The 24,942-nt window shown below is 37.9% G+C and overlaps 1 protein-coding gene across 3 annotated transcripts in view; it reads right to left on the bottom strand.

Annotated features, from left to right (window-relative positions):
- Positions 1-24,942, bottom strand: part of olfm1b (olfactomedin 1b) — a 45,978-nt gene that overhangs the window by 11,493 nt on the left and 9,543 nt on the right. For 2 of the 3 annotated variants that reach the window (XM_051681143.1, XM_051681144.1), the window contains exons 2-5: positions 14,116-14,265; positions 13,371-13,526; positions 9,998-10,217; positions 6,203-6,309 (exon numbers count right to left, since the gene is read on the bottom strand). In XM_051681143.1, the coding sequence (XP_051537103.1) occupies positions 6,203-6,309; positions 9,998-10,217; positions 13,371-13,526; positions 14,116-14,265 (633 nt within the window). Of the gene's footprint in view, positions 1-6,202; positions 6,310-9,997; positions 10,218-13,370; positions 13,527-14,115; positions 14,266-16,445; positions 17,691-24,942 lie in introns of those variants that run through there. The other variant, XM_051681142.1, reaches the window with a different exon arrangement.

Genomic DNA, 24,942 nt, shown 5'->3' on the forward strand with positions numbered 1-24,942 from the left:
TGACTAAATTGTTGAAGGCATCATTTTAATGGTTGGATTGGATTGCAGGGTCGTTTAGTTTGTCGAACATCTAGAATGAGGGTTTGTAGAGGGTTTTAGTATCTTCTAGTTTGCTTGAGAAGGGTTTGAATTTATGAGTGTGTTTGTAGTTGTACTGGAGTATTTGTCCGGTGGTATTGTTATGTGGTCTTTCCACATTCAAATAGATAGAAGCTGTATTTGCATGACTGGCAATAGCTGTCCTGGACGTTGTCAATATGGCCACCTGTGTCCAGAAAAGACTTTGACAAACAACCCATCTGGTAAAACAACTCTATTCCAACTAAGGAAATTCTGCTTGCACAGAAACTTCTTGCAGCACTACCAAAGGAATATGCAGCATGCAGAGCTAGGATGCCAACTTCTAATTACTAATTTGTCATTTAGCAGACACTTTCATGCAAAACAACTTGCAGTGCATTTATTACAGGAACATCTCCCAGAGCAACCTAGGGTTAAGTGCTATGCTTAAGGGCACAATGGTGATGAATCAAAGTTCATGAATGAATCCTTGTTGGGTTTGAACCTACAACCTTTTGGATAACAGCCTGGGACTTTAACACCACCACATTTAACTATATAAAGGTCAATAGGCACAATCCTCTAGGGTATCTTACGTTAATCTTTTCGCAGGTGACCACAAACTGTAACATCATCAAAGACCCTACAACCATCATTCAGTCTCTTCACACTCGCACAAATGTCTGCTTAATGGTACCGAAAAGTTATATCAACGACATGACTAAGAAATAGGGATGCACCGATACCACTTTTTCTCTTCTGATCCGATTCCAATATCAGAAATCTCAGTATTGGCCGATACCGATCCCAAGCCGATACCAATGTTAATTTTTTGCATAATCAGTTTAGAATATCTTTACATTATTGTGTGGAACTAATTGGGAGTACTCTTTAATATGTAAAGAAACACAAACCTCTAACTACACATTATTTCAATATAAATGTATAGCTTATTAAGAAACACTTTATTATTAACTAGTATACTGGATAATGTAGCAGCAAAATTAACAGTAATTCCAGTCTTCAAGTCTTCAGAAGAAAAGAACCCAGTGTTTTATTTTTGCCTTTTTTTTTTTTTTTTTTCTTGCATCTGGACTTTAAAGGATTCATATCTCTTTTTTGTTCAATTTAGTTGTAAGACATCAGTCCACTTTTCATTCACACAGTTATTTTTTGGAACCCATTCAACTTAAATATTGTTATAAATTGTATCAAATATTAATTATGACAATAATAATAATAATAATAATAATAATAAATAGTTTTTAATATTATTATTATTGACTTTTAATTGTAATTTTAAATAAACCCTCACGCTTTTAATTTGACATTCTAAACACTCCAGGAAGTCCTGTATGTGTCTGTTTGTAGGCAAGTTCACAGTAGTTTAATTCGCTTCTTATTCAAATTCTGGTAAAATGCACCTCCGGTGCCGTTCTAAATGCATATTATAAGTGAACCGAACTATTGAGCATCTACATCTGAGATACTGTTCTTGAGTAGTGCTCAAATATTGCGCACCGCTGTGAAGGCTAAAAATAGCCACGTGTGCATCACCAGTCTGTGCTTGAGTTTGTGTCAACAGAGCAGCACCATTCACTAACACGCTGGTGCTGCGCATACTATATATTTACTTATTAAACACAGATTTTGTGATTCACAGAGCTATCGCGCATCTTCAAGTGGCTTTGAATAAAATGCACGAGTCATATGAACTGCTTTAATGGTGTTTTTATGGTTCTTTTATGTCATTTTTGGAGCTTGACAGTAACGAACATGATTAACACACAGTATCGGATTTGGATCAGGCTCGTCGGACCAATACCCAATCCGTCTAAAAGCTTCAGAATCAGAGCCGATACCGATCCAGGTATCGGATCGGTGCATCCCTACTAAGAAACTGCTTTACTCTCAGGCTATCATTCCAGGGAAGAGTGGAAAATTATTTGGACTTGCTTATTTCTCCTTAGTGCAGGTTTTCACAGCCTTTTGAAGTGGTACTACACTTCTAGATGGAGATACTTTTGGTTATGAATTACCACAGACTGTGTATGATGAGATGGGTCACTGGCACCAGCGCAGGAAAGAGTTCTGAAGTGTGGGGGTGGGGGCAGCAGAATGTGCTGATTGTGACGTCATCACCACAGCATTCCGCAGTCAATATGGACAATTTATAAAATAAATAAATACAAAAAAATAATATGGCCAATTTATTCTAGACCAGCTTTCAAGATTGTAAAAATCACAGTGACTGACTAGTTATTTATCAACATACACAGTTCGAATGCTGACATAATCTAATTAAAGAGATTCAAATCTGCTGCCAAGCTGATACAGAGAGAGACTGGCTGTACATTTGTCATTACATTCACAGTTCACCCATACATTTAATTCTGGATACTTCTAGTGGTTCAACTTGTGTATGGGTCCCTCTTTTTTTATGTATCTATTCAATTGTTTGATAATCTTTTATTGTTTGTGTCTGCGTTCAACAACGTTACACGAGCACAATATGCCCTGTTTTTTTTAAAGCAGCATATTGCATTCGACATTGTGTGACTTTTAGAGGTAAGAGATAAAGTTATTTCCTCATCCCCAATAACAGGATACAAAGCAATATTTGTTCATTATCCTACTTTGACTAATTCTGCTGACTATAAGACTGATCTTCGATATCAGTCTTGTCTTACTGTGAATTAAGTCAAATTTCCCTCTTGATAAAAGAATAACACGAAACCCACACAGGTTTTAAAACAGTTATTTTACTTGATAAGCTTGATAACATTGTGCAAAGAATATATGGCCATTCTACGACTATCATATAAGTCATATAATGCAAGTTATAACTACTTACATAAACATCTGGACTTGTGTATAACGGAACATCTCCTTATGGTTCTACACGCGTCTACAAACAACATAGAATGGCAGTGACAACTAGCCAGTGCGCCCTCATCCACTTTCATTCATTTCTGGCTTTTTTTATTCAGGTTCCGGGGCTTTTGTAGATCGGTGGTTGGATGGATCGATCAGACATCTGCATTGTTTCACTTTTCTTGGTGCAAAGGACAAAATGGTACGTTTACCTATTTAAATGAATACCAGATGCTAAAACTACATCGAATTATAGTCCTTACCAGGAAAAATACTTTAATGTCTGTTATTGTTTATGCTTGAGGACTTGCTATTGGCTGTTCTCACTGCATAATTAATAAGGTACATCTGTGCAGGTTGTGCGGACTGTTTGGGGGTGTTATTAATTAACATTTAAAAGTTATTGGGGGTTATAGTTATGTTTTAAGTTGCGTTTAATGTTAATTAAGTCGTTTTATGTTATGAAATGGGTTTATTTTTTAAGTACCCTGGGTGAGATTAGTATTCCTTTGAGTTAGGTGTGATTTTGTTTTAATAAATAGTAGCTATGTCAAGGTTTGTCAAGCTCTGAAGCAAGTGAGCAAAGTCATTTAAAGTCACTGATTTGAGTGGTTTGTAACAGTATTCACTGGTGACGCTTGCTGATAGAATCACATTATTTTTTCCAGTACGATGCATGCTGAAAAGCATTGGTTTGAAACAAATGCTTCGTTAACGCTACGAATCTTATAAAGATGCTCGTCTTAAGTGCCCATAACCTGTTTGGACCTGTTAATTGCTTGAGTGAGACTTCAGTTTGATCATTATTTTCTATCAAGAACATCATAGCAATGACTCAAAGCAGCAAGTAGTCACTTCTATTTAGTCAATTCCCATGCTATACTAATTTTAATGCATACGCCAGAAGTGTACATATTTTTATGTCAGCCGAAATTCAGTTGTGGTGTAGGCTAAAAGTGGGAGGGCCAGTTCTGGCACCCCTGGTCACTGGTATTCATATGAATGGGTGAAATCGTAAAGCTGAATATGACAGCTGTAGGAATGGAAGACCTGCCTTGCAGTTAAAAGAGCCAGTCATCTTTTTGATAGGAGAGTTTGCTTGACAGTTTACTCATTGAATGTGCATCTAGACCATCCTGAAAGATTATGTTGGTTTTGAGTGAACTGAACTCATGAAGCACAATTTATAATACGATTGACATCATATTTTATTGCTGATTTAAAATGTGCTATTGCTTGTTATCTTGACCAACCATTTTCAAGATTCTGGTCTTTCATTTTTCAAGCAGATAGGAGCTGGACTTCCATCTTTGATATAACTTTGCACAGATAGGGTTAGTAAGCATTCGCGCCTGTTTTGTGTAAATGTTATGGTTATACTTTTCAAACAATGTGATATTTGCATAAGAGGTCAACCTATAGTCTATTTTTCCGATACCGCTAACTAATGTGGTGGAAAAGGCCGATAACCGATTAATGGACCGATAGTTTTTTAAAATCTATTTATAGAATGTTAAAAATATATATAATTCTTAGTCTTTCCTTACTATGACGGGCACAGAAAAAGACGTAGTTAGTTGTTCATCAGAAATCAGAAAGATTTAGCGCATTGGACTTTTATCTATAAAAAGTCACACCCGGGACACTTATTTTGAAATTACAGAGACTTGGCCCCGTTACAATGCTCTATGTATAAGTATTAACTAAATTAAGGTTTTTATAGCATATCTATCCATATATATATATCACCAGTTGAGGTTTAGTGAGGAATATGGATGAATATTGTCAATGATGAAAGATTTATATACAACAAATCCCCACGAGGTGTCAGTGATTGTTTTTATTTCACCTTTAGAGACCGCTGTTATATTGTAGAACCAAGCCATTCTAACTGAAGAATCCTCCAGCACCGACCACACAGGAACAATAAAAAATAATAATACCTGCAACTGCCGGCATAGAATTTTGCTGATAACCGATAGTTCCAAAAAGTATTTATCGGCACTGATCGATATATATTGATATATTTTGAATCGATAAAACTGATATATCTGTCTTCTCTAGTCTGCATATTTAAAATGTTTATTCGCTGTGCTTGCTTGATAGGCTTACATCAATACAGTAAAAGTGAATGGTGACCGAGACTAACGTTCTGCCTAAAATCTCCTTTTGTGTGCCACGGGATGTGTTTGAAACAACATCAAAATAACCAGAATATTCCTTTAATATGTCATGTAAGACTCTCTTGAAATATTTGTACTTGTCCCACTTGAAATGCAACTGTCAATTTTGGGCATATTTTTATATCTTTAGATGCCTTATTTTCTCAAATGGTGTCGGAAGGAAGTGCAAACATTCTACTTTTGCAAGTCAATGAAAATATGGAACCTGTGCACATGATGTGACTGGTTCCCAAGTGTGTGTATTTTTGCATTTGTGTATGACGGCTCAGCCCTGAGGTTTGTTTTTCAGTGTTATGTCTTTCTTTGTGATGTTGCAACGTGTTTATAAAGCAGTTGCCGACAGCTATGTGCTTGCGGGTTTGACTGCAGGCATAAAACACACAGCGGCATTCCTCAATCTGCATGTTAATGAGCGTCCTGCATATTTGTGTCCTACAGGAGGAAGTTACTCTTTAGAGTTTATCTATAACCTGTATTTTAAAAACCAGACACCACTTAACTCAACACATCCACTTGATCAGGAACATTTCAAAAGCATTATATTAATCAGTTGTTGGAATCAAGAAATTAAGAGAACACTCTTAAAAATGTATGTTCTTCAATGGTTCTTCGGTTCAACAGAGAACCTAATCTTATCAAGTACCATTTTTTGCTATGCTATCTACACTAGGGTTCTTGAGTTGACTATATGGTTCTTTGGAGAATAAAAAAGCTCTTGTTACATTATTGTTTTAATGATCAGTGTATTTGTTTCTGGGTTCTTTAAAGCATTAGTATATTTATTGAGAGTTTTCTTGAGAGGAACTTGAGAATAGAAAGGTAATTGTGGAACTTATAAGAGTGTGTATCAGTAAGTGGGGTCCAAAAGTCCACATTGAAATGTTGTTATTCAAAATCAAAACCTGGAAATAAGCAGAAATCATTTTTTTGCCATAAAATGAATTAGAAATATGTACAATTCTGCATTATTTGTAGGTCATTAATCAAATAAGCAAATGCAAAATAGAAGTATTTTCACCAGTGTTCTTAGATTTTTAGGCCCCACTATACAGTATACACAGGTGTGTGTGTTGGATTACACTCACCCTAGTGTCTCCTTCAGGAGCGAGTGGATCGGTCATCCAGGATCCGAACCGTGACCCAGATGTTTTAATAGTGATTGCATCACTGATGCCCGTCAGCGTCCCACATGCTGCAGAACACAAAACACACATTTAACAACACACACACATACACTCATATACCTACTGTTTTATACCTACTACACCCATTGTCGTATTCACGCACATGCACAACTTAATGAGCTCAGTGATTTAATGCTGTAATTTTATGATGTGTCTGAATTAGTCTTAATTACTATGTTAATTTATACTTTGGAATGAAGGTTCTGCTTAAAAGATTTTAATTGAGTCACACTGAGCTTCATGACATTCCAGTTTTAACTCTCAAAGTAAACACAAATGGGTGTTTGCAACCCATTTTAGTTAGGATTTTCAAAATGTAGAAAAATGTGGGATCGGGACTTAATTTTATCTATAAAAAAATGATTAGATCATGACAAGTGGTCTCGATATGACAGGTGGTAGGAAGGGAGGGGCTGAAAAAAGGGAAGTATTGGCAACGTCAGCTGAAAAAAGTAATTTCAGAGGTGGAGAAAGTTATTACATTTTGATGAAAGTTCTTTGTAATAGTAAGCATGATGAATTGTTTGATCATAAGACCAGTAAAGTTTATTATGAAAGTAAATAGTTTTGATTTTAATGAATGAATTCTGAATAATTTTACACTCAGTTTATAGTGTTTTTCTGACACTACACTCAAAGCGCTTTACATAGAGATGTCATGTTTACTTATAATAATACAAATGGGGCAAAGCTGGTGAATGTAGCTAGCTTCATTTATAATATATGAACATATATGAGCTTATATCATGTCTTCTGTGAAAGACAGAAAACATGTTATACGAATACAATGTTAGATAAATGTCTGAACTGATGGTATTTGACGTTCCATGGTATTTGATTGCGAGAGCAATAAAACGGTAGTGGGGTTTTTTTCTGTGCTTTCCTCCCCCCATCAAACACACACACACACACACACACACACACACACACAGAGATTAACACACTCAGCTATAATCTTGAGTCTGGAGGGAGATGCAGGACTAAATTATTATGGTTCTTTATTTAGACTAAAGCCTTATTTCACACATAATGCAGACACCACTGTCACACATCTGTAACAAAATACATAACCACACAAAAGAAAAAATAACAATTTATCATGTGTTATTAGTGATTATCGTTGTTATATAACATGTGTTGTTTAATTTTGCATGAGCACATGAAAATAGCATTTGTGGTATCACATTCGCACATGTGAAACACTTATGATATGTTCCGAAATCACACAAAAACTTGATTTTTAAGCAAAATGTGAGTGATGCCTGTGCAAAACTCATCCCCAAAATGCTAGGGTGTTCTGGGAGGTTGCCAGTGGGATTTCATCCATAGGCAAAAATGGTAAAAACAACTGGTTAGAAAAGTAAAAGCCCACCTCACTTCAACAAATCGCACAATTTGTGGCATAATTCAGTCTTTAACGTGCTAAAATTAAATATTTAAGGTAAAGCATGAGCAATAGTGATAGTAGGTGAATTTCATGTGTTTTTTCTGTAAAGGTAGATTTCTATTTACCAGATAAGACAGAAGGATGAAGCCCCAGTGTGTGTTTGAAACAGAAAAATAAATCAAGCCATTTTAAAAGCAATATTGATTGTACAGTAAAGTTGGCCCAGATTTCTCTTGCAAAAACTCAGAGTGAAGCAGAGAGAAAGAGAGTGTTTGCAGAAACAGAGAGTCCCAGAAGAAAATTGTAATTGCTTGGAGGTTTCTCTTTTTCACAGCTCACAAGACTTCAGGGAGTTCTCGGTTATCTGTGTCATTCAATTCTATGTTAAAATATTTTTTCCTATCCCAGCGTAATATGCAAAGAGTAGTAAGCAGTTTCCCTGAAAAGTGTAAACACTGTGACACTGTGGCAGTATCAAAACATTGCGTCCCGTCCAGCCCAACATAGTTTGGGGTGACCTGTTTTCTGATCAATGTTAGATGAAACAATAAAATTAAAACAAATGAGACCTACAGTATAATGAATGTGGATACCAGATCATTTCTTAGAAGAATTTGATAAGACATTTTTCAGTTCATATTGAGACTTTGGTATCTTGGCAAATCTGAGCACATTTTGAGAAATTCTTGAGATCTTTTCTAAAAACTAAAGAGGTAATTTGGTCTCAATTTAATCCCATCACTGTCTAGAAGAAACAACTGATTCATTCATTTGTTCCACCACATTGAAATCATTCTTATGTCCATTTTTACTGGAAGTAATTAAGAGTGTGTGAATGATGCAGGCCGGCTCATACCTATAGTTTTATAGGATGATGATATTTTAGACAGTCCAGGTCAACTTGCATACTTGGGGTGTTGCTAAATCTGGCAAAGCCTCCTTTTGCCAATGTCCTTTGTGCCAACAGAAAAGTGGTTTATAAATTAAGTACATAGAGTTTTTTTTTAAAATTTATTTTTATTATTATTATTTTAAAAATGCAAATATTTTCGTTATTGTGGTAGGGTAGGGGTTTGTCTCTAATAATCATAATTAGCTTTATTTGTAAACCATAGAAAGCTGTACATTATGCTAAACATGATTTACCCAAGTAGGGTGTGTACCTTGATCAACCTCCAATTTATTTATTTATTTTATTTTATTTTTTTTTTTGGCTATTCGCCTAAAGTCCATCTAGTTTTTTGTAGAATGAACAGGAAGAAGAAAACACATGAAATCCAATTTTCACAATTGAGACTTTTTGTTAATGTGTCTCAGCCTTGAACAGTCAGATCAGATTGCATGTGAGGTTTTTTTCGTCATTTGTTGTGCGATGGGTAGTTACGTTATTGTCTGGAATAAATATGTTCAGATTTGGAAACTGCCTCAAGAAAATATTAATCAATGGCAAAACATACTGTACAGTATATAGCTAAAATCTATCACAAAAGTGTATCTTTGCATCATTACTATGACTAGCATAAACGACTGCAGAAAAACAAATCTTGGGCCTTATTCCAGGAAATCTTCTTGAGAAACAAATTAAGAAAGTTCTTAGGGTAAATGATAAGAATGTTCTTTAGTGCATTTTATGAAGAACAATCATATGAACATTCTTTTCAGAAATACAAATACTACTTCAATTAAAAACGTCTTAAGTTTGAAAATAAGAAGCAAAAAGTAGAATGTTTTGTGAATCCAGAAAAAGTAAGTGCAAATCACACCTGCAGTGTGAACCAAGCCTTTGGTAATGGGACAACAATCCTATCAATCAGATTTCAGATTTTAGTAATGGGGTTAGCGATAAGTTTGGGCTATAATTGTTTGATGGAAAAGTTGTTCCAGAACCAACAAAAGGATTCTGATCTAAGAACATGTCCTGCTTGGTTTTATCACGTCTTGCATGTTTACTAATTGACACCGCACTGTTGATAATCCATCACATTTAGAGTGTGTATGATGCAGGCCAGTTTATACCCAATGTTACTATGACTGTTGGTATATTAGGAAGTCCAACAGCTTTTGGCATACTTGGGTAGTGGTCTTTGCACTGCATGTTAACTGTCCTTGTAGCTAAATCTGACAAACCACTTTTTTGGCAATGTCCTCAAACAGAAAGGTGGTTTGTAAATCAAGTAAATGTTTTGTTTTTAATCTAAAAAAGCAGAAAGTCGTCTTTTAGGTGTTCCTTTGGGGGTTTTGGTAAGTCTGTACTAATCTTTATTTGTATAGAACCAAAAAGTCAATGTTAATGTGTGTATGTGTCATACCGAGTTTCTGCATGCATGCACGTAGCCTCTCCTCTAGGCTAACCACACGGGAGTGCAGGTCGTCGTAGTCGTACGCTCCCATCTCCTGTTGAAGGAGGCCCAGGCTGGCCGTCAAGTTCTGCACCTCCTCTTTAAACTGCTGAACAAGCTGGGCATCTGCTTTGTACTCCTCGAGTACGGGAATCAATGGACGCAGCTCTGCCATTTTTGCCTTTATGGCCTGAAAATACCCAATAAAGTATGCTCAGATGCAAAGTGAGCCTCCCAGAATGGTGGAAAAGTTGGAATGACAAAGTGTCATCCAGTTCTTCTGGAGGAAGGACAGTCTGTGTGAGCCCTGGTCACTGTCTACAGTGATATGAACAGTCTGGATGTTGTTTACTGGTGAAGATGAGGGTGTATGCAATGCATCAGCCTTTGTGTGTTGATATGTCCACTACTTTTAATTAAGGTTCTAAAAAGGGCTTTACAGCCTGATGCCATTGGAGAACATTTTAAAGGGTGTTCAATGGAGTTTAGGTCTGGGCTTTATGTAGACCAGTCAAGTTCTTTAACACCAAATTATTTTTGGGCATCATTTTATGCACAGGGACATTGTCATGCTGTAAAGGAAAAGATTTGTCCCATTCTACTTAAAATGTTTGTCTACAAAGACTGCAAGACTGTATAGCTTTGTGCACTTGTTAGTAATGGATGTACTTGAAATAGCCAAACCAGTAAATTAGAGGGGGGTTTCCTCATACTTTTTTTTTCATGTATGTTGTGGTGATTAAAAATAAAAAACCTGTAGGGCTTCAGTTATCCTCTGCTAAGAGATGATACATTAAAAAATAAATAAAACAAATAATACGATTTGAATAACTTTTTTAAATCTCCAGAGTACTAAATAGTTAACTCAAGAACCCTAAAGAGCGAAAATGGTTCTTGATTAGAAGGTTCTTGATTTGCTGAACCAAAGAACCATTGAAGAACCTTAATTTTTAAGGGTGTATGTTGAATGTAAGTGCTTGGTGTGTGTGCTTGTAGAGCCAGTGAGAGACCAGAGGCCAAACTGCAGTAAATCTTCTGAGATTCGTATATTAATTATATATTTACATACATTTATCGACGAAATGAAGCGCTCTGAACACGGTCAACAATTGGGAAAAGACTTTATTAGTTATCGTTTAGAATGCAACAGGACACATGCTAAAATTACAAATCACATACAACAATGTGGTATAAAGATTTAATTGTTTACTTCAAACGCATATTACTCCAATAACCAAAGATTCATATTGACAAATAATAATAAAAACTAAAAAAACTAAAGCAGTTCTAGCAAAGTTGATAATATTAATGCTAATAATAATAATAATAGCAATATCAATATAACTAAATAATAATGTAGATCATATAAATAAAACGTAACAATTCTTTGAAGTAGCATGCAGGAGGGGATCTGATTGGTGGTTGGATAAGGAAGGGGGAGGAGAGTTTCTTACAGCTAATGTCGAATAGAATATGATCGTGACATAAACAGCGTGACTGACGCCCACTTCAGCCAATCGTGGGTTAGACCTGCCTCTTCTGGCCTCTGGCTCTCCTATCATGTCTTTATAGTTAGCCCTGCAAGCAAGAAACAACACACTCAGCACAGGGAGCTAACTCACTAAACTATCTAACACATTCACTTGCTCTCATAGACTCGCACATACAGTCTCACATGCTCGCACGCACACTGTCGTGTTACAAAGTGCAAACAATATTACATTCCATGCATGCGTCAGGTAGTATGCAAAGTGTGAGCCATGGGGTGTTTCAAAAGGGACCAAATTCGTACGATACATTATGGAAGTCAAAACATGCAGAACTTTTTGTTATTAGGGGTTCAAGCACCAAATATTGCTGGAAACCTATTGTATTTGCACTGATTACTTATTATTCTTTTTCATATTCTTTTTCTGCCTTAAAAGTGTCTGGGTGTCAGAGACCATAAGTCATAGAGACTTAGGCAGTACTTTTTCAAACTCATCCTACGCCGTTTGTATGATTCACACAAAACTTTGCATACATCATCAACACAGCCTCCTCAAAAAATGTTTAAACATTTTTTGTCAAAGCACTTTGAAGTAACAATCCAATAAATTGTTTGACCGTGGCCCATATTCACTTATCAACCTATTTCTTCTAAATGTACAGTCCAAACTTAATGAAACTTTGTAGACATTGACACCAAATTTCAAATTCTGCCAATGGGGGGTGCTGTGTCATGTCCTAATACAGGTATATCCTTAAAATATCGGTTGGATAAATCAACAAAATGGCCTCAGCATCCAATCACATTTCAGCAACTAAATATTTCAATTGAGAACAGCTGCTAAATATTAATTTGGCTTAAACATACAGGGTGTCGAAATGAGGCTGCGTAACAAGTTTTGTGAGAATTGGCCCCAAGGTGGCGCTAAAATAAGCTAATTTACGATTTTGCTAATAACTCCATAATGGTAAGGGCTTAAATTTTTGTATTTCCTCTTGCATTTACTTTGTCGGATTCATACAAAGTTTGGCATGTATCATCTAGAGATGCTCTTGACAACAAGTTATCAAAAGAAATTGTATTCATTTAATTAGAAGATATGAGCCAATGACCTGTAATGACTAATTGGCTTGTATCTTTTGAGAACAATGTCCACACTTAACAAAACTTGGTACACATGGACATCAGTATCTTCTGAGGGCGCATGCCAAATTTCATAAATTTGAGAAGCTGGGGGGCGCTATAACTTAAGAAAATCCTAATTGTGCAACTGTGATTAAAGTTAAATTTTCAAAAACAAAACAACTGTTTCCACAGAATCTATTCTTTCAAATTTGGCTATTTTGGTCATGTTTTCTTCCCCTGGCCTCGATAATTGCCACTTGCATCTATATATATATATATATATTTTTTTTACTCTGTAGTTTGTTTTGTATTTTACATTTTGTTTTTATTATTAAGAATTAGCTTTAATTTTCATAATATTCTTGATGGCCAAATTAAATGGTTTTGTAATATTAAATATATTTTATATACATATTTTTCTACAATATTGCATTTGAACAAATGTTTACTTTATTACATTATTATTATCTGAATAAACATTCAGATTGAATGAAACAGGTCTGCACAATTAGAAATGGTCACATAAGTATTTACAGGTATGCATGCATGAAATCTGTAGAGTGTGTCAGTTTGTGAGTGAGTGTGTGTTTGTGTCTGGCCATATGGACAGTTTCTGTTCTGTTTATCAGCTGCATCTTTAGAATAAAGATAATTTTGTCAAGAATGCATTAATGCAAAATGTAGGTATTGTTTGTTTGAAATGTGTAGGTATAGTTTGTGTATAGGTACCTTGTATTGCTTGGCAATGTTTTGTTTGTGGTTTTCTTCCACCTGTCTGAATTTGGTCTCCAGACCACGGAGTTGATCTTCCATCTTAACGACATACTGCAGGTCCCTCTGGGTCCGCTGGTCCAATACTTGGATTGACTGTGTCATGTTCTGCACCTATCAAAATGACACAAACACACAGAGATGCCAAAGATATAAATGTGTAAAAATATCCAGTGCCATGCATTTTAACTGTCTTTAAGTAAAACACATTTGTTTTTTAATGAATGGCTTTTAGAAGACTTGTGAGATCATCTACGGTTATTCCACAACTACTAATAATTTGATCCCTTGTGGTTGTCCCTGGTTGCATCATTGTCTTTAACAGGAAAAACTGATTATATTTCTGGAACATGTTTGCCTTGGTGCCAACCATGTTCCAGAGGAACTCATTTACTCTCTGTGTGTGAGTGAGTGAGTGAGTGAGTGTGTGTGTGTGTGTGTGTGTGTGTGTGTGTGTGTGTGTGTGTACATGTTTATACTACATTGTGGTAAATTGTATTGCTGTCAATGAACTGTGTGGTTGGGCTCATCCCTCCAGGTCACTTTGATCTCTGTAGGGATTCCGTTGTCATGAATTCGGCGTCTATGGCAATGTTACGTTAAACGGGAATGTGTTGCTCAAGGGTGACCTGGCAGATTGTGATGGGTCATGAGGTCCATGGTCACTTAGCTACTATGATTCAGGAGCAGTCATCACGATTACCTTCTCCAGTAGCTGGCGGAGTTGTTTGGTGCGGGCATCTCTCGAGCACATGGTCTGCTGAGGTGCAACAACTGTACACACACACCTGCCCTCGCTGTCCTGAGCTGAGCTGTACACCTGCCAGGACTCCTCTGGGTTAGCGGGTAACACCTGGCGAGGAGAGAAAGACAGAGACAGAGAGAATGGATCTGGTTAGAGACAGTATTGCAGGAGACAGACTACTCATAGTACGGCTGCACGATTATGACTTAAATTCTAATTGTTGATTATTTCCCTTTCTATTGTAATAGAGCGCAACAGTCTGGTTCCGGAAGTAAAAATCCCATTTAAACTTTAAAGACAGATCTACTGTAAACTCCGATGTTGTTCATCGATGGTGTATATGCTTCTCTTGTAGCCATCAGTCCACGTTATTTCAACTTAATTTATTTTTTAGAAATCGTGTTTAATAGCAGAATTCCTGGTGAAGAACTACACTAACCATGAATCCTAATGAGAAATGCTCAACCAATCAGAGAATTGATGTCAACAAAGCATGCCAAAAGACATTTGATTTTATGTCTGATCTTACCAAACATTACAGCTTCATTGTCAACTGAGGTTTGTGGTTTAATTTATAATCCCACACTCACTGACATAAAAAACTCATACAGGTGACACAAGATTACATAAAGCCCCATCTGCTGCCTTGTCAGGCTACGCCCCTCTTCCCACCAACCATTACATCTACTACCACTTCACCCAGGAAGACAAACATTAATCCCATAGACCTTATTCACGCTAGAGCCATCTTTGATTTTTAATGGGAATGACAACGAGGCTGTGAGGGATAGACTTACAGTCTCTTCAATAAGCTGTACTCAGTACTGCAGTTAAAAGTGTTTCTGGATCATTACATGGACAAAACATTGATAAAATATCTGTCCAAGAACATTCCGTTTACAAAGAACTCCAGACAACAAGAGTTGTGGAAAATCAGACGTGCTTTATACCGTTCGTGCCACTGAAGAGACTGTAAGTCTATCCCTCACAGTCTCGTTGTCATTCCCATTAAAAATCAAAGATGGCTCTAGCATGAAAAAGATCTATTCATCCACACACACACACACACACATACACAGAGATTATGGACCTTCTCCTGTTCAACTGCATGCCGGACATAAACTACTGTTGAGTGTGTCATAGCTCCAATCACAGCCTGTCTGTAGTCCTTTAAGAATTAAACACACATGTTGGACTGATTCACTTGTGCAGGTCAGGATAGTCACAAATCATTTAAAAAAAAATCTCCAAATCCATCCATCCAACCATCCATCCATCGTGACTATTACAATACAGCCATCAAACCATAATTTAATTGTTCAAAACAATCAGATTCTAATTGACACCAACAACTACTTGTATATTGTTTGACAGAATTGGCATCCTATTAAAAAAAAAAAAAAAAAAATCAGCTTTCACCTTCAAATACACATGGTTCTTTTGTCCATAAATTATAGTAAGATACAATACAAACAAAGCGTATTTCCAAGCAGCTCTACAGAACAAGTTATTAATTTCGAACAACACTTCATTTAGCACGAGTGACCAAATAATTTCACTAATGTAAGGGGGCGTTCACACAGGACGCTTTTTTTTTCGTTATTTTTACCTGTTTTTTTTTTTTTTTTCACGCGCGTCAGACGAACGTCTTTGACGTTTTAGCGTTTTTCAAAACTGCTAAAAACGCGTTTCTTTCCATTGCGCTCTGTTTTTGAACGCAATTACGTGTCCTATTTGAACACCCCTAGCTTAAAAACAGCTGGACAAAGTGCAACGGCATAGAACAGAACGGAAGGCTGATCGTATGGTGTCTATACACGCGCTTTCTGTTAAATTCTGGTGTATTCTTTCTAGCTCATTTCAAACGCGTTCTGTGTGAACGCCTCCTTGGGGCCGTTCGGACCGAACGCGTTCTTGAACTAATAAAGTTACACGCAACGCAATAAAACATAAGTTGTCTCAAAACGTTTGTTCAAAATGTTTTTACGAGTAGCAGTTCTTTTTAACTTGATAGGACGTCTAAAAAACGCGGCGCTCCTGTGTGAGCCCCTGGGGGGAAAATAGCGAAACGCGGCGTAATGATGAAAAAACGTGCGTTTGGTGCATGCAAGAAACCGATTGGAAAAACAGCGCGGACATACGCCAAAACACGTCCGGTGTGAACGGCCCCTTGTAATGTACAAAAACGCGTGTCGTTTCGTCGCTTCGAGACGCACAGAAAGATAAAGAATATTGCGTAATATTAAATACTGAATATCTGAACTTTTCATCTGAATTTTGAGACTTACTCCTATACTCCGGTCCGGATAGCCGCCCTGCGCCGCGGTCAGTTTGGTGGTGTTGAGCCCCACTAGTGATGGCAAAGTCTGGGACATCCAGTTGGTGATCATGGCCATCGTGCTGAGCACCACACCGATCTTCAGCAATGGCACCGACATCTCTGCTCTCTGCGTTTGACCCCAACTTTCATTATTCTACACGCGCCACCGGGGAACCGTAACGGCGAGCATTGCTGCCCGTGAACGCCTCGTGCATCACTATCACCTTCATTAACATCATCTCCTCTAACGGTCCCGGTTCAGACGGTCTCATGTTGATCATCTTGACGCTTTTTGGATGTTGAACAAAGTCCTGTGGGGTTGCAGTGATGAAAACCAGCCAGAAACCGAGATAACCGGACTGTCTGCGCGCGCTGGTGTCGTCTGGCGATTTACCCGTTATCTGTGCCGCTTTGATGTGCGTTCACGCCCTTTTTAGTCTGCCTTCCACGCGCAAGTGAATTACTCGGGACAGCTACAACCGAGCACACTGACTGCTCTCCGTGGATGAGAAACAAGGCGGCGCCACGCGCCCCTATATGAAGGCGAGCGTGATGTCAAGAGCCCCCTGTGCTCACGAGACGCCCCTCGCGCGCCACCGGGGACATGCACTTGGCAACGGATCGCTTCAATGGGCCGATGCTGTCACAGCCACCACGCGCCCGGGAGGGTTGAAAAACTCCCCCGTCCAAATCAACGCGAGTGAATAATGATCACGCGCAGGTGACATTACCTACTTGATGTTAATTTAACAACCTTGTCAGCATGTTAAGTCACTGTCACTGAAATAATAGCCTACCATTCATAAACTCCCGTAGGACACTAGAGGACATACATCACCATAAAGGGCTGAGGGAAAAGGACACCATAAAGGTCCTATTTGGTGGAAAAGACTTTACTGCAACCTTACAGGTGTTTTAATATTTGCATATATTTTAATATATGGGTCATTCCTGTTATGCAATACCATCAGAACCATGTAAAAAAGTACAAATGAATATGATTGTGTTCCATTTTACTGTATGTCAGTATTGCATAGTAAAAGTGTAGCCTATTCCAGTCTTTCAGAAATAGAATATGCTTTGGACACGTAAACTTTATTCATTATAGTTTTTATTTACACAGGGTCATAGGAAAATTAACAAGATACCTAACCGGATAGAAATAAATACATTTGATAGTGATATTTTCATCTCTTTTCAGCCATCTTTTGAATTTTTATATCATCATATTGACTTCTGTAATTTTATCTGACAGTATTGAAGGTTTTAGAAGTGAGGCAAACCTCACACACCCACCCACCCACCCACCCACACACACACACACACACACACACACACACACACACACACACACACACACACACACATTTTAGAAGTTAGTGAATAGCACCCATGGACATTATTTAAAATGTACGTGTGATAAAAGATAAATAACAACAAAAGAAAAAAACAAAAAACAAAAATGATGACATTCTTAAAATAATCAGTTTAATATTTTTCTTAATCCATAAAACATATGGGGACATACTGCAGCATATTAGCACTAACCCATATGCCCTTGAGCTCCGAATATCACAAACAGATTGTTTGAGTAATGTAGCTTATATTACCTAATGTATAAGAAACAAATATAGTTTGTAACAGAAAGGAAGCGCCCTGTATTAGGGCAGACATCCAGAGTGCGTCTCTTCATAGATGCATTACCTCTGTTCTGAATGACTCGAGCGCCACCGTGTTGCAGTCGGTGGTACTGTAATGCATTTCCAACGATCACTAACAGGTGCTGTAAGAAAACGTCATCCAGTACTGGCCCTGTTACAGAATGAGTAGTGGATAATTGGAAAAAGCCTTGGCTTCAACCATGCAAATCCTGTATCCCCAATAAAGTCAGAAAAATACACCTTAAAATCTTACACGGAATATACCCTACTAATGACATCACCTCTAAAGTTAGTAATGTTAATTTGAATTGCAACTTTTGTAAAGTGAATCTTGAGTCAGCAGACCATCTTTTTGTGTGTGTGTGTGTGTGTACCCTTACTTCAGAATTATGGGTTGAATTAATTATGAAGTTGTTGCATTAAAAACTGGACAAGAGTTCACTAACTTTATGTGATGTAATATGTTACTTTTCTCATCATAATCATAATATAGAATATATAATAAATGTAATAATATTATTAGCAAAGTATTTTATTCATAAATGTAAATTCTTATCAGCTGTACCAAAGTTTGATTTTTTTTTTTTTTTTTTTTTTTTTTTTTTTGCATTGACTTATTTAATATTGGCTCTCAGAACACTGAAGAAAAAAAAGTGTCAAAATTGTCAAACTGTATGACAAATTATTAAAATTAGTCTTAATTCATTTGTAATTCTATAACCTTTTTAGTAGTTATTTATCTTTGCCTTTTTTTTTTCTCCTTTCTATTTCAATGTCATCCAGTGTTTTTATTTTTATTATTGTTGGGAATAATTGGTGTTTGTATTTGTAAGACTCTGTAAACCTGTCATCTTCACACAAAAAAAAAAAAAAAAAAAAAATGAGTAGTGGATAGTCTCACGCATCAGTGGTTTTACATACTCAGACGTGTCTGTGAGTAGAATCGTGACACAGTAAAATGTGCAAAACGTCATTAGACGTGCATACGTCATAATATCAAAAATAACCTACATAATTTGAAATAGTCACTATTTACTCCAGGGTTTTTCTCAGAATTGTCTATTTATGAAAGTAAATTTTAGTACAACTTGATTCCACTGTTGTCTGTTATTTCTATCCATCCATCCATCCATCCATCCATCCATCGTATCTGTCTGTCTGTCTGTCCGGTTCTACAGGGGTGCTAAGCACCCTCAAACGAACCTTAGAGCACCCTCAAACGAACCTTAGAGCACCCTCAATTGCAGACCAGGGCAAACTACTGCCCGCGGGTTGATTTATCATGAAAGTTTTTTATTAGAGCTTTCATTTATCTGGCTTTGGGACCCATAGCGCATCCACAAGCTTTTAATATGCTCAAGGTTGCCAGATAATACCCCAAGCATAGATTTACACTTGCACAAATAGGAAATATTTCACCTTATGTCATACTTAATTTATGCAATCTGGCAACCATGCATGCGTGTGCCAGCTTTCTCTCTCCTCTTCGAAAAAATAAAATAAAATACTTAGCGCTCAACAGTGCAATATTCTGCTCAAAGAAAAGTGTGACGCAGCCACTCCATGTCCATTCGTGAAACAGCGTGTGCTGTTAGTGCCAAGTCTGCGAGCAAACCTTTTCAGTGATGAACTTTAGTAAAATCCCAATAGATCTTCGCATCAGGAGACACGCGAGTAAAACCAAGTGAGAGAGTAATATGTTTGTTCTTTGTGTTATATGTGAAATTCTGAAGTCTCTCACACCTGTATGTGAATGTTACTCTGGCACTAATCATTTATCAGTGTCATGCAGCCTGTTTTATTCAGTGGTGTGCTGAATGGGATGCCAAACAAACCACTGAAAAGACCATCATGACCCATGAGTGTGTAAATGGGTTGATAATGTTTTCAGAATAAAACAAGTAAACGGGTCCACTTTGCGGCAAACTTTAAAATAAGCTTTTAGAATCTATTATTTCCGAATATTTTATTTTACTATTAAACCAGACTCCTGATGTAGAGTGTTAAATTTAATACTAAATTACCACTGCCTGAAGTATGGTAAAATAAACCATTAATAATTATACTCAGCTTCTATACATGATAGAAAAATAGCAGCAAAACTTCAAGCAATCACAGAATGGTCCCATCAGTCTGTATGCACTTCAGAAAATTGTGCATCATTCATACTTCTGGGCTTAAAAGATATAACTATGCAGAATTTTTTATCTTCTCTCTTCCATGTTCTACTTAACGGCTAATGTGGCCCCTGTACCAAAATAACTGCACACCCCTGCTCAGTTGAATATGTAAGACTACTACTGTAAATTGTCAAGCAGATTTCCTTGAATCCCAGCAAACACAAAAATGTCTGCATTTTGTGAACACACAAAATGCTGCATCAATGTATTTCCTAATCTGCAGGCGCAGCATTTTGCTGTCATTTTCAGCGACAGATCATGTGAGAAAAATGTTTTGTACATGAAAAACTGTTCTTTACGTTGTTTTAGTAGAATTTAAACATGATTTTTATCTATTAAAAAATGTGTAATTACGATACATCTCCACTTTATACAGAGCACCCCCACTATTTTCAGAAGCACCCTCAGTGATTTTCATCTGGAACTGGGCCTGTATATAAATGTAATATAAAAATAACTTATTATATTAATATGTAATTTTTAAATAAGATATACTATTATATCGAGATGAGATCGCCGGCTCGTCTCAGGGCGGGTTCGACATCTCGTCTGGCGCCCCGGAGGATGATGAGTTATCGAGCGCAGCATCGGAGAGCGGGTTCGTCCCGTCTGACGCTGAGGCTTCGGCTGGGCTTCCTCCTTCGGGAACGGTCGCCCAGTCTCAGGCCGACGCGGAAATGATGGACATGCTTTCCCGGGCAGCCGCGAGCGTCGGGCTAGAGTGGAACCCTCCACTCTCCCCTGAACCCTCGCGGCTCGACGATTGGTTCCTGGGCCCCCGTTCCTTTCTTCCCGGAAGTGCATGAGGAGCTGACAAGGTCGTGGGAGGCACCTTTTACTGCCCGGTCCTGATCTTTCAGCTCCCCCGCTCTCGCACACAGGGACCTCGTGCTTCGACACATCAGCCGACTGGGGCTTCGGGTCAACTGGGAAAAGAGCAAGCTCTTCCTGGTTCAGAGCATCTCTTTTCTCGGTCTAGAGTTGGATGACAGCGAGACAGCGAGATCCTGCGGGGTTACGAGCCCACTCTACCAGGAGTGTGGCGGCCTCCTGGGCCCTGGCCAGTGGCGCCTCTTTGGCAGACATCTGCAGAGCAGCAGGCTGGGCAACACCTTTGCAAGTTTCTACAATCTCCAGGTTGAGTCGGTTTCATCCCGTGTAGGCACAAGCAGGTAAGTTCTGGGACAGCTGGCTGCGTGTACTGCTTGTGCATTCCCGAAGACGTGCGCTCTTGACTCCCAATAGTGTTCACAGACTGTGATCCCTGGATGACTTCCTCCTTAGCCCTGTGGCAGTCGAGTTTGCGTAGAAACTCGCTGCCGGCTCAGTGAGTGCGCTGGTAAGGCCCTGTACTGAGGTAGGTGCTCCGCATGCGGTGGTTCCCCATAGGTAACCCCATGTGTTATATCTTCCGTAAAATCGTTTCCCTCTTGGTAAACTACGTCTTCCTTGAGCAGAGAGCGCTCTGCTCCGGTCGCCATGCTTGTAGAAACCCCCTTCTCTGGGCAGGGTGTGGTCTCCGCTGTGTCTTCCTCTTGGGAGTGACACCCCCTGATGTTACCTCCATCAGGGAACGGAGGTTACGAAAGTAACCAGGACGTTTTCAATCACAGCCTTCATGTGTCTTGGCATGCTCTCTACCAGTCTTTCACATTGCTGTTGGGTGACTTTATGCCACTCCTGGCACAAATATTCAAGCAGATCGGCTTTGTTTCATGGCATGTAGCCATTCATCTTCCTCTTGATCCCATTCCAGAGGTTTTCAATGGGGTTCAGGTGAATATAAACTTGTTTTCTTTGCATTATTCAAGGTCTGAAAACACTGCATTTTTGTTATTTTGACCAGTTGTCATTTTCTGCAAATACTTGCTCTAAATGACAGTATTTTTATTTGGAATTTGGGAGAAATGTTGTCAGTAGTTTATAGAATAAAACTAAAATGTTCAAATGTATAAATAGTAAATCCAGAGAAACTGATAATTTTGCAGTGTCTCTTAATTATTTCCAGAGCTGTATATACAGAATATATATATACAGTATACATATTTAATACATACAGTATTATTATTATTGTTACATTGGTGTAGAAATCAATGTATCATAACTGAGAGGAACATGTCCCTCCACTTTTTGGGACATAATCATTACTTTTCAAGAAATATTTATATAAACTTTTTTTTTTGCATAGCAGTTTTAAAATATAGCCTAAGAGTGTAACTTGATTTAAAGAGCAGAAGCTTTGTGGTTGTTTCATAAATAAACCAGTTTAGTCCAAAATAAACTGCTACTTTAGATACAAACATGAATATGTCAAATGTTCGGTTCTTTACACACATTGACCTTTGAGACCGTGAGAGATGCTGAGAGAGAGACAGAGAGTATAGAGTGCGTGTCAGTCATCCAGTTGTGTCTCTGTCAGCATATCCAACCTCACTTTAATAAAACATCACACAAAAAAACATCTAAAACACTGAATCTAGGGCATATATTCTTTCCGGGCCTGTCACTGCTTATTACACACACATTTTTGTTTGGTTGATCCAATCTTTCTGTACTGGCTTTAAATGTATTCTGGACGGGACATAGTCGACATTTTAGGTAACATCAGGCTACCACACTACTCTATGGTTGCATTTTGTTTGTAAAGAGAGAGAGACATAAAAAAGAGATGGAGTGGATGAATGATGAAGCCATAGACATAGAAGGTCACTTCAGCAAAAATCACCCTGGGTTAGAGCTTGTTTGGCCTTGAGCTATCTGTCTGTGTATGTGTGCAATGAACAATGCAACTCGAATCACAAAGGCTGCTTGTTTTTATTTCGAGAGATTGATGAGCATATCAAAGCAGATTGTAGAATGATGTTTTGCATAAATATAGCACTTGGTCCATTACAGATCCATTATAAAATGTTGTTTGTGTGTGGGTGTGTATGATGTTGTGCTGACCCTGTGTTACAGCCTTGGACTTGTGTCTGGCAAATGGACATATTACAAATTAGTGACCTTGGGAGGTTGTTCATAATTTCTGATGCAACATTTGTACTTACTCTGACCTGGACCTTATTAATTATATACAGCTTACTGTAGCTTTACTCATTGTTTTTGCTAAAATCTGAATGAAATTTGATCAAATGTAGTAGTTATGAAACTCAGTTTTACTAAAGTAAAGTTTTTGGCTAATGCATTAAGTAATCAAACTTGGTGCCAAATGACTGTTTAATTAATTAGTTTATGCAACACCATGAATTTATTATTGAGGTTTATTAACTATTTCTCCATTATTTGCATTATACAAAGTCAGAATGGGGAGATTTCCAGTAACTAATGTTTTAAATGTCAGACTGTCCTCAAATGTAATCTTCACAGCCTTATCTCTTGAAAATACATTCACTGTGGCAGCATATTTGCAAAGTTCCAAGGTGAAATGTCCACCATGTGGTGCTAAAAGGGAGTTAAATGTTCTCCCAAACAAATAATCTTTTAAGGTTAATGCTCTATTGAGTTTTAACCTAACCCTCTCTACCCTAAACCTGAAACCTAAACCCAACCGATAGCGTCATAAAAAGCAAATGTGAGATGAAAAATGTAACTGCTGTGGCGCTTCTATTTCAGCTTACGTGTTGACTTGTGCACTCTTCAGGACTCGTACCCCCAGTCCTTTTCATCGCAAGCGCAATGCTCTGTCAGTTGAGCTGCTGTGCAATTTGATGGCACTCAAACAAGCTTGTAAATGTAGTTGATTATGTAATGCAAACAAGATATGCATTTTAGTAAGTGTTTAGATGTCATAAGATAGCATTGTGTGAGGATCAGGGCGAAAAGTAAGTGTTTATGAACAGATAATCTGCTATTTTACTTGTGATTTGTGTGAAAGAGAATAAAAGTCATTGTAGTTGTAGTGCCTCTAGTGTTCATTTCACCAGGAAACTGCTGCAAAATGTACAAAGAGCCAAATGTAGGTATAGTAACGTGATTCTAAGTCTATGTTCAGACTGCAGGCAAATCAGATTTTTTCTCAAATCAGATCTTTTCAGGCAGACTGTCCGCACTATTAATTGCAAGTGATCAAATCAGATTTGCGCGTTCAGACATAACCAACCTATCTGCATGGGTTGCTTTGGTAATGACGCAGGCGTACCCACGTGACGATGCTTTCAAAACAGATGCGGGAAAAATGGAGGTGCATCCTAATAAAATGGCGTTTTCCAAATAAGCGCCCTGTCCAGTCGTGGTGCAGAACTCCTCTGTAGCACAAGATAAACTCAGCGACGGAGGAGACTGGTAAATATTGTGATGTTCTGTGCTGCAGTCACCGATTTTTGACGTCATCGTTGTGTGTCGTGTTAAGAGTGACGCAAAAGACCATTTGAAATCCAATTTGAGCAGCCTGAGTGTCCCGACTGAGACGCATCTGAAAAAATCAGATTTCAATTGCATTTGAAACCACCTCCCGATGTGGTTTGAATCAGATTCGGAAAAATCAGATTTCACGTGGTTTTTTGCTGTCCAGACTATCAAAAACTCGGATTTTTAGTGGCAGTCTGAACAAGGCCTATGAGACCAGGTTCAACACACAACAGGCACAATAGTTTTATAAACCATCTATTGTGTCAGGTGCTCACAT

The sequence above is a fragment of the Myxocyprinus asiaticus genome, chromosome 40 (assembly GCF_019703515.2).
Source record: "Myxocyprinus asiaticus isolate MX2 ecotype Aquarium Trade chromosome 40, UBuf_Myxa_2, whole genome shotgun sequence".
Lineage (NCBI taxonomy): Eukaryota > Metazoa > Chordata > Actinopteri > Cypriniformes > Catostomidae > Myxocyprinus > Myxocyprinus asiaticus.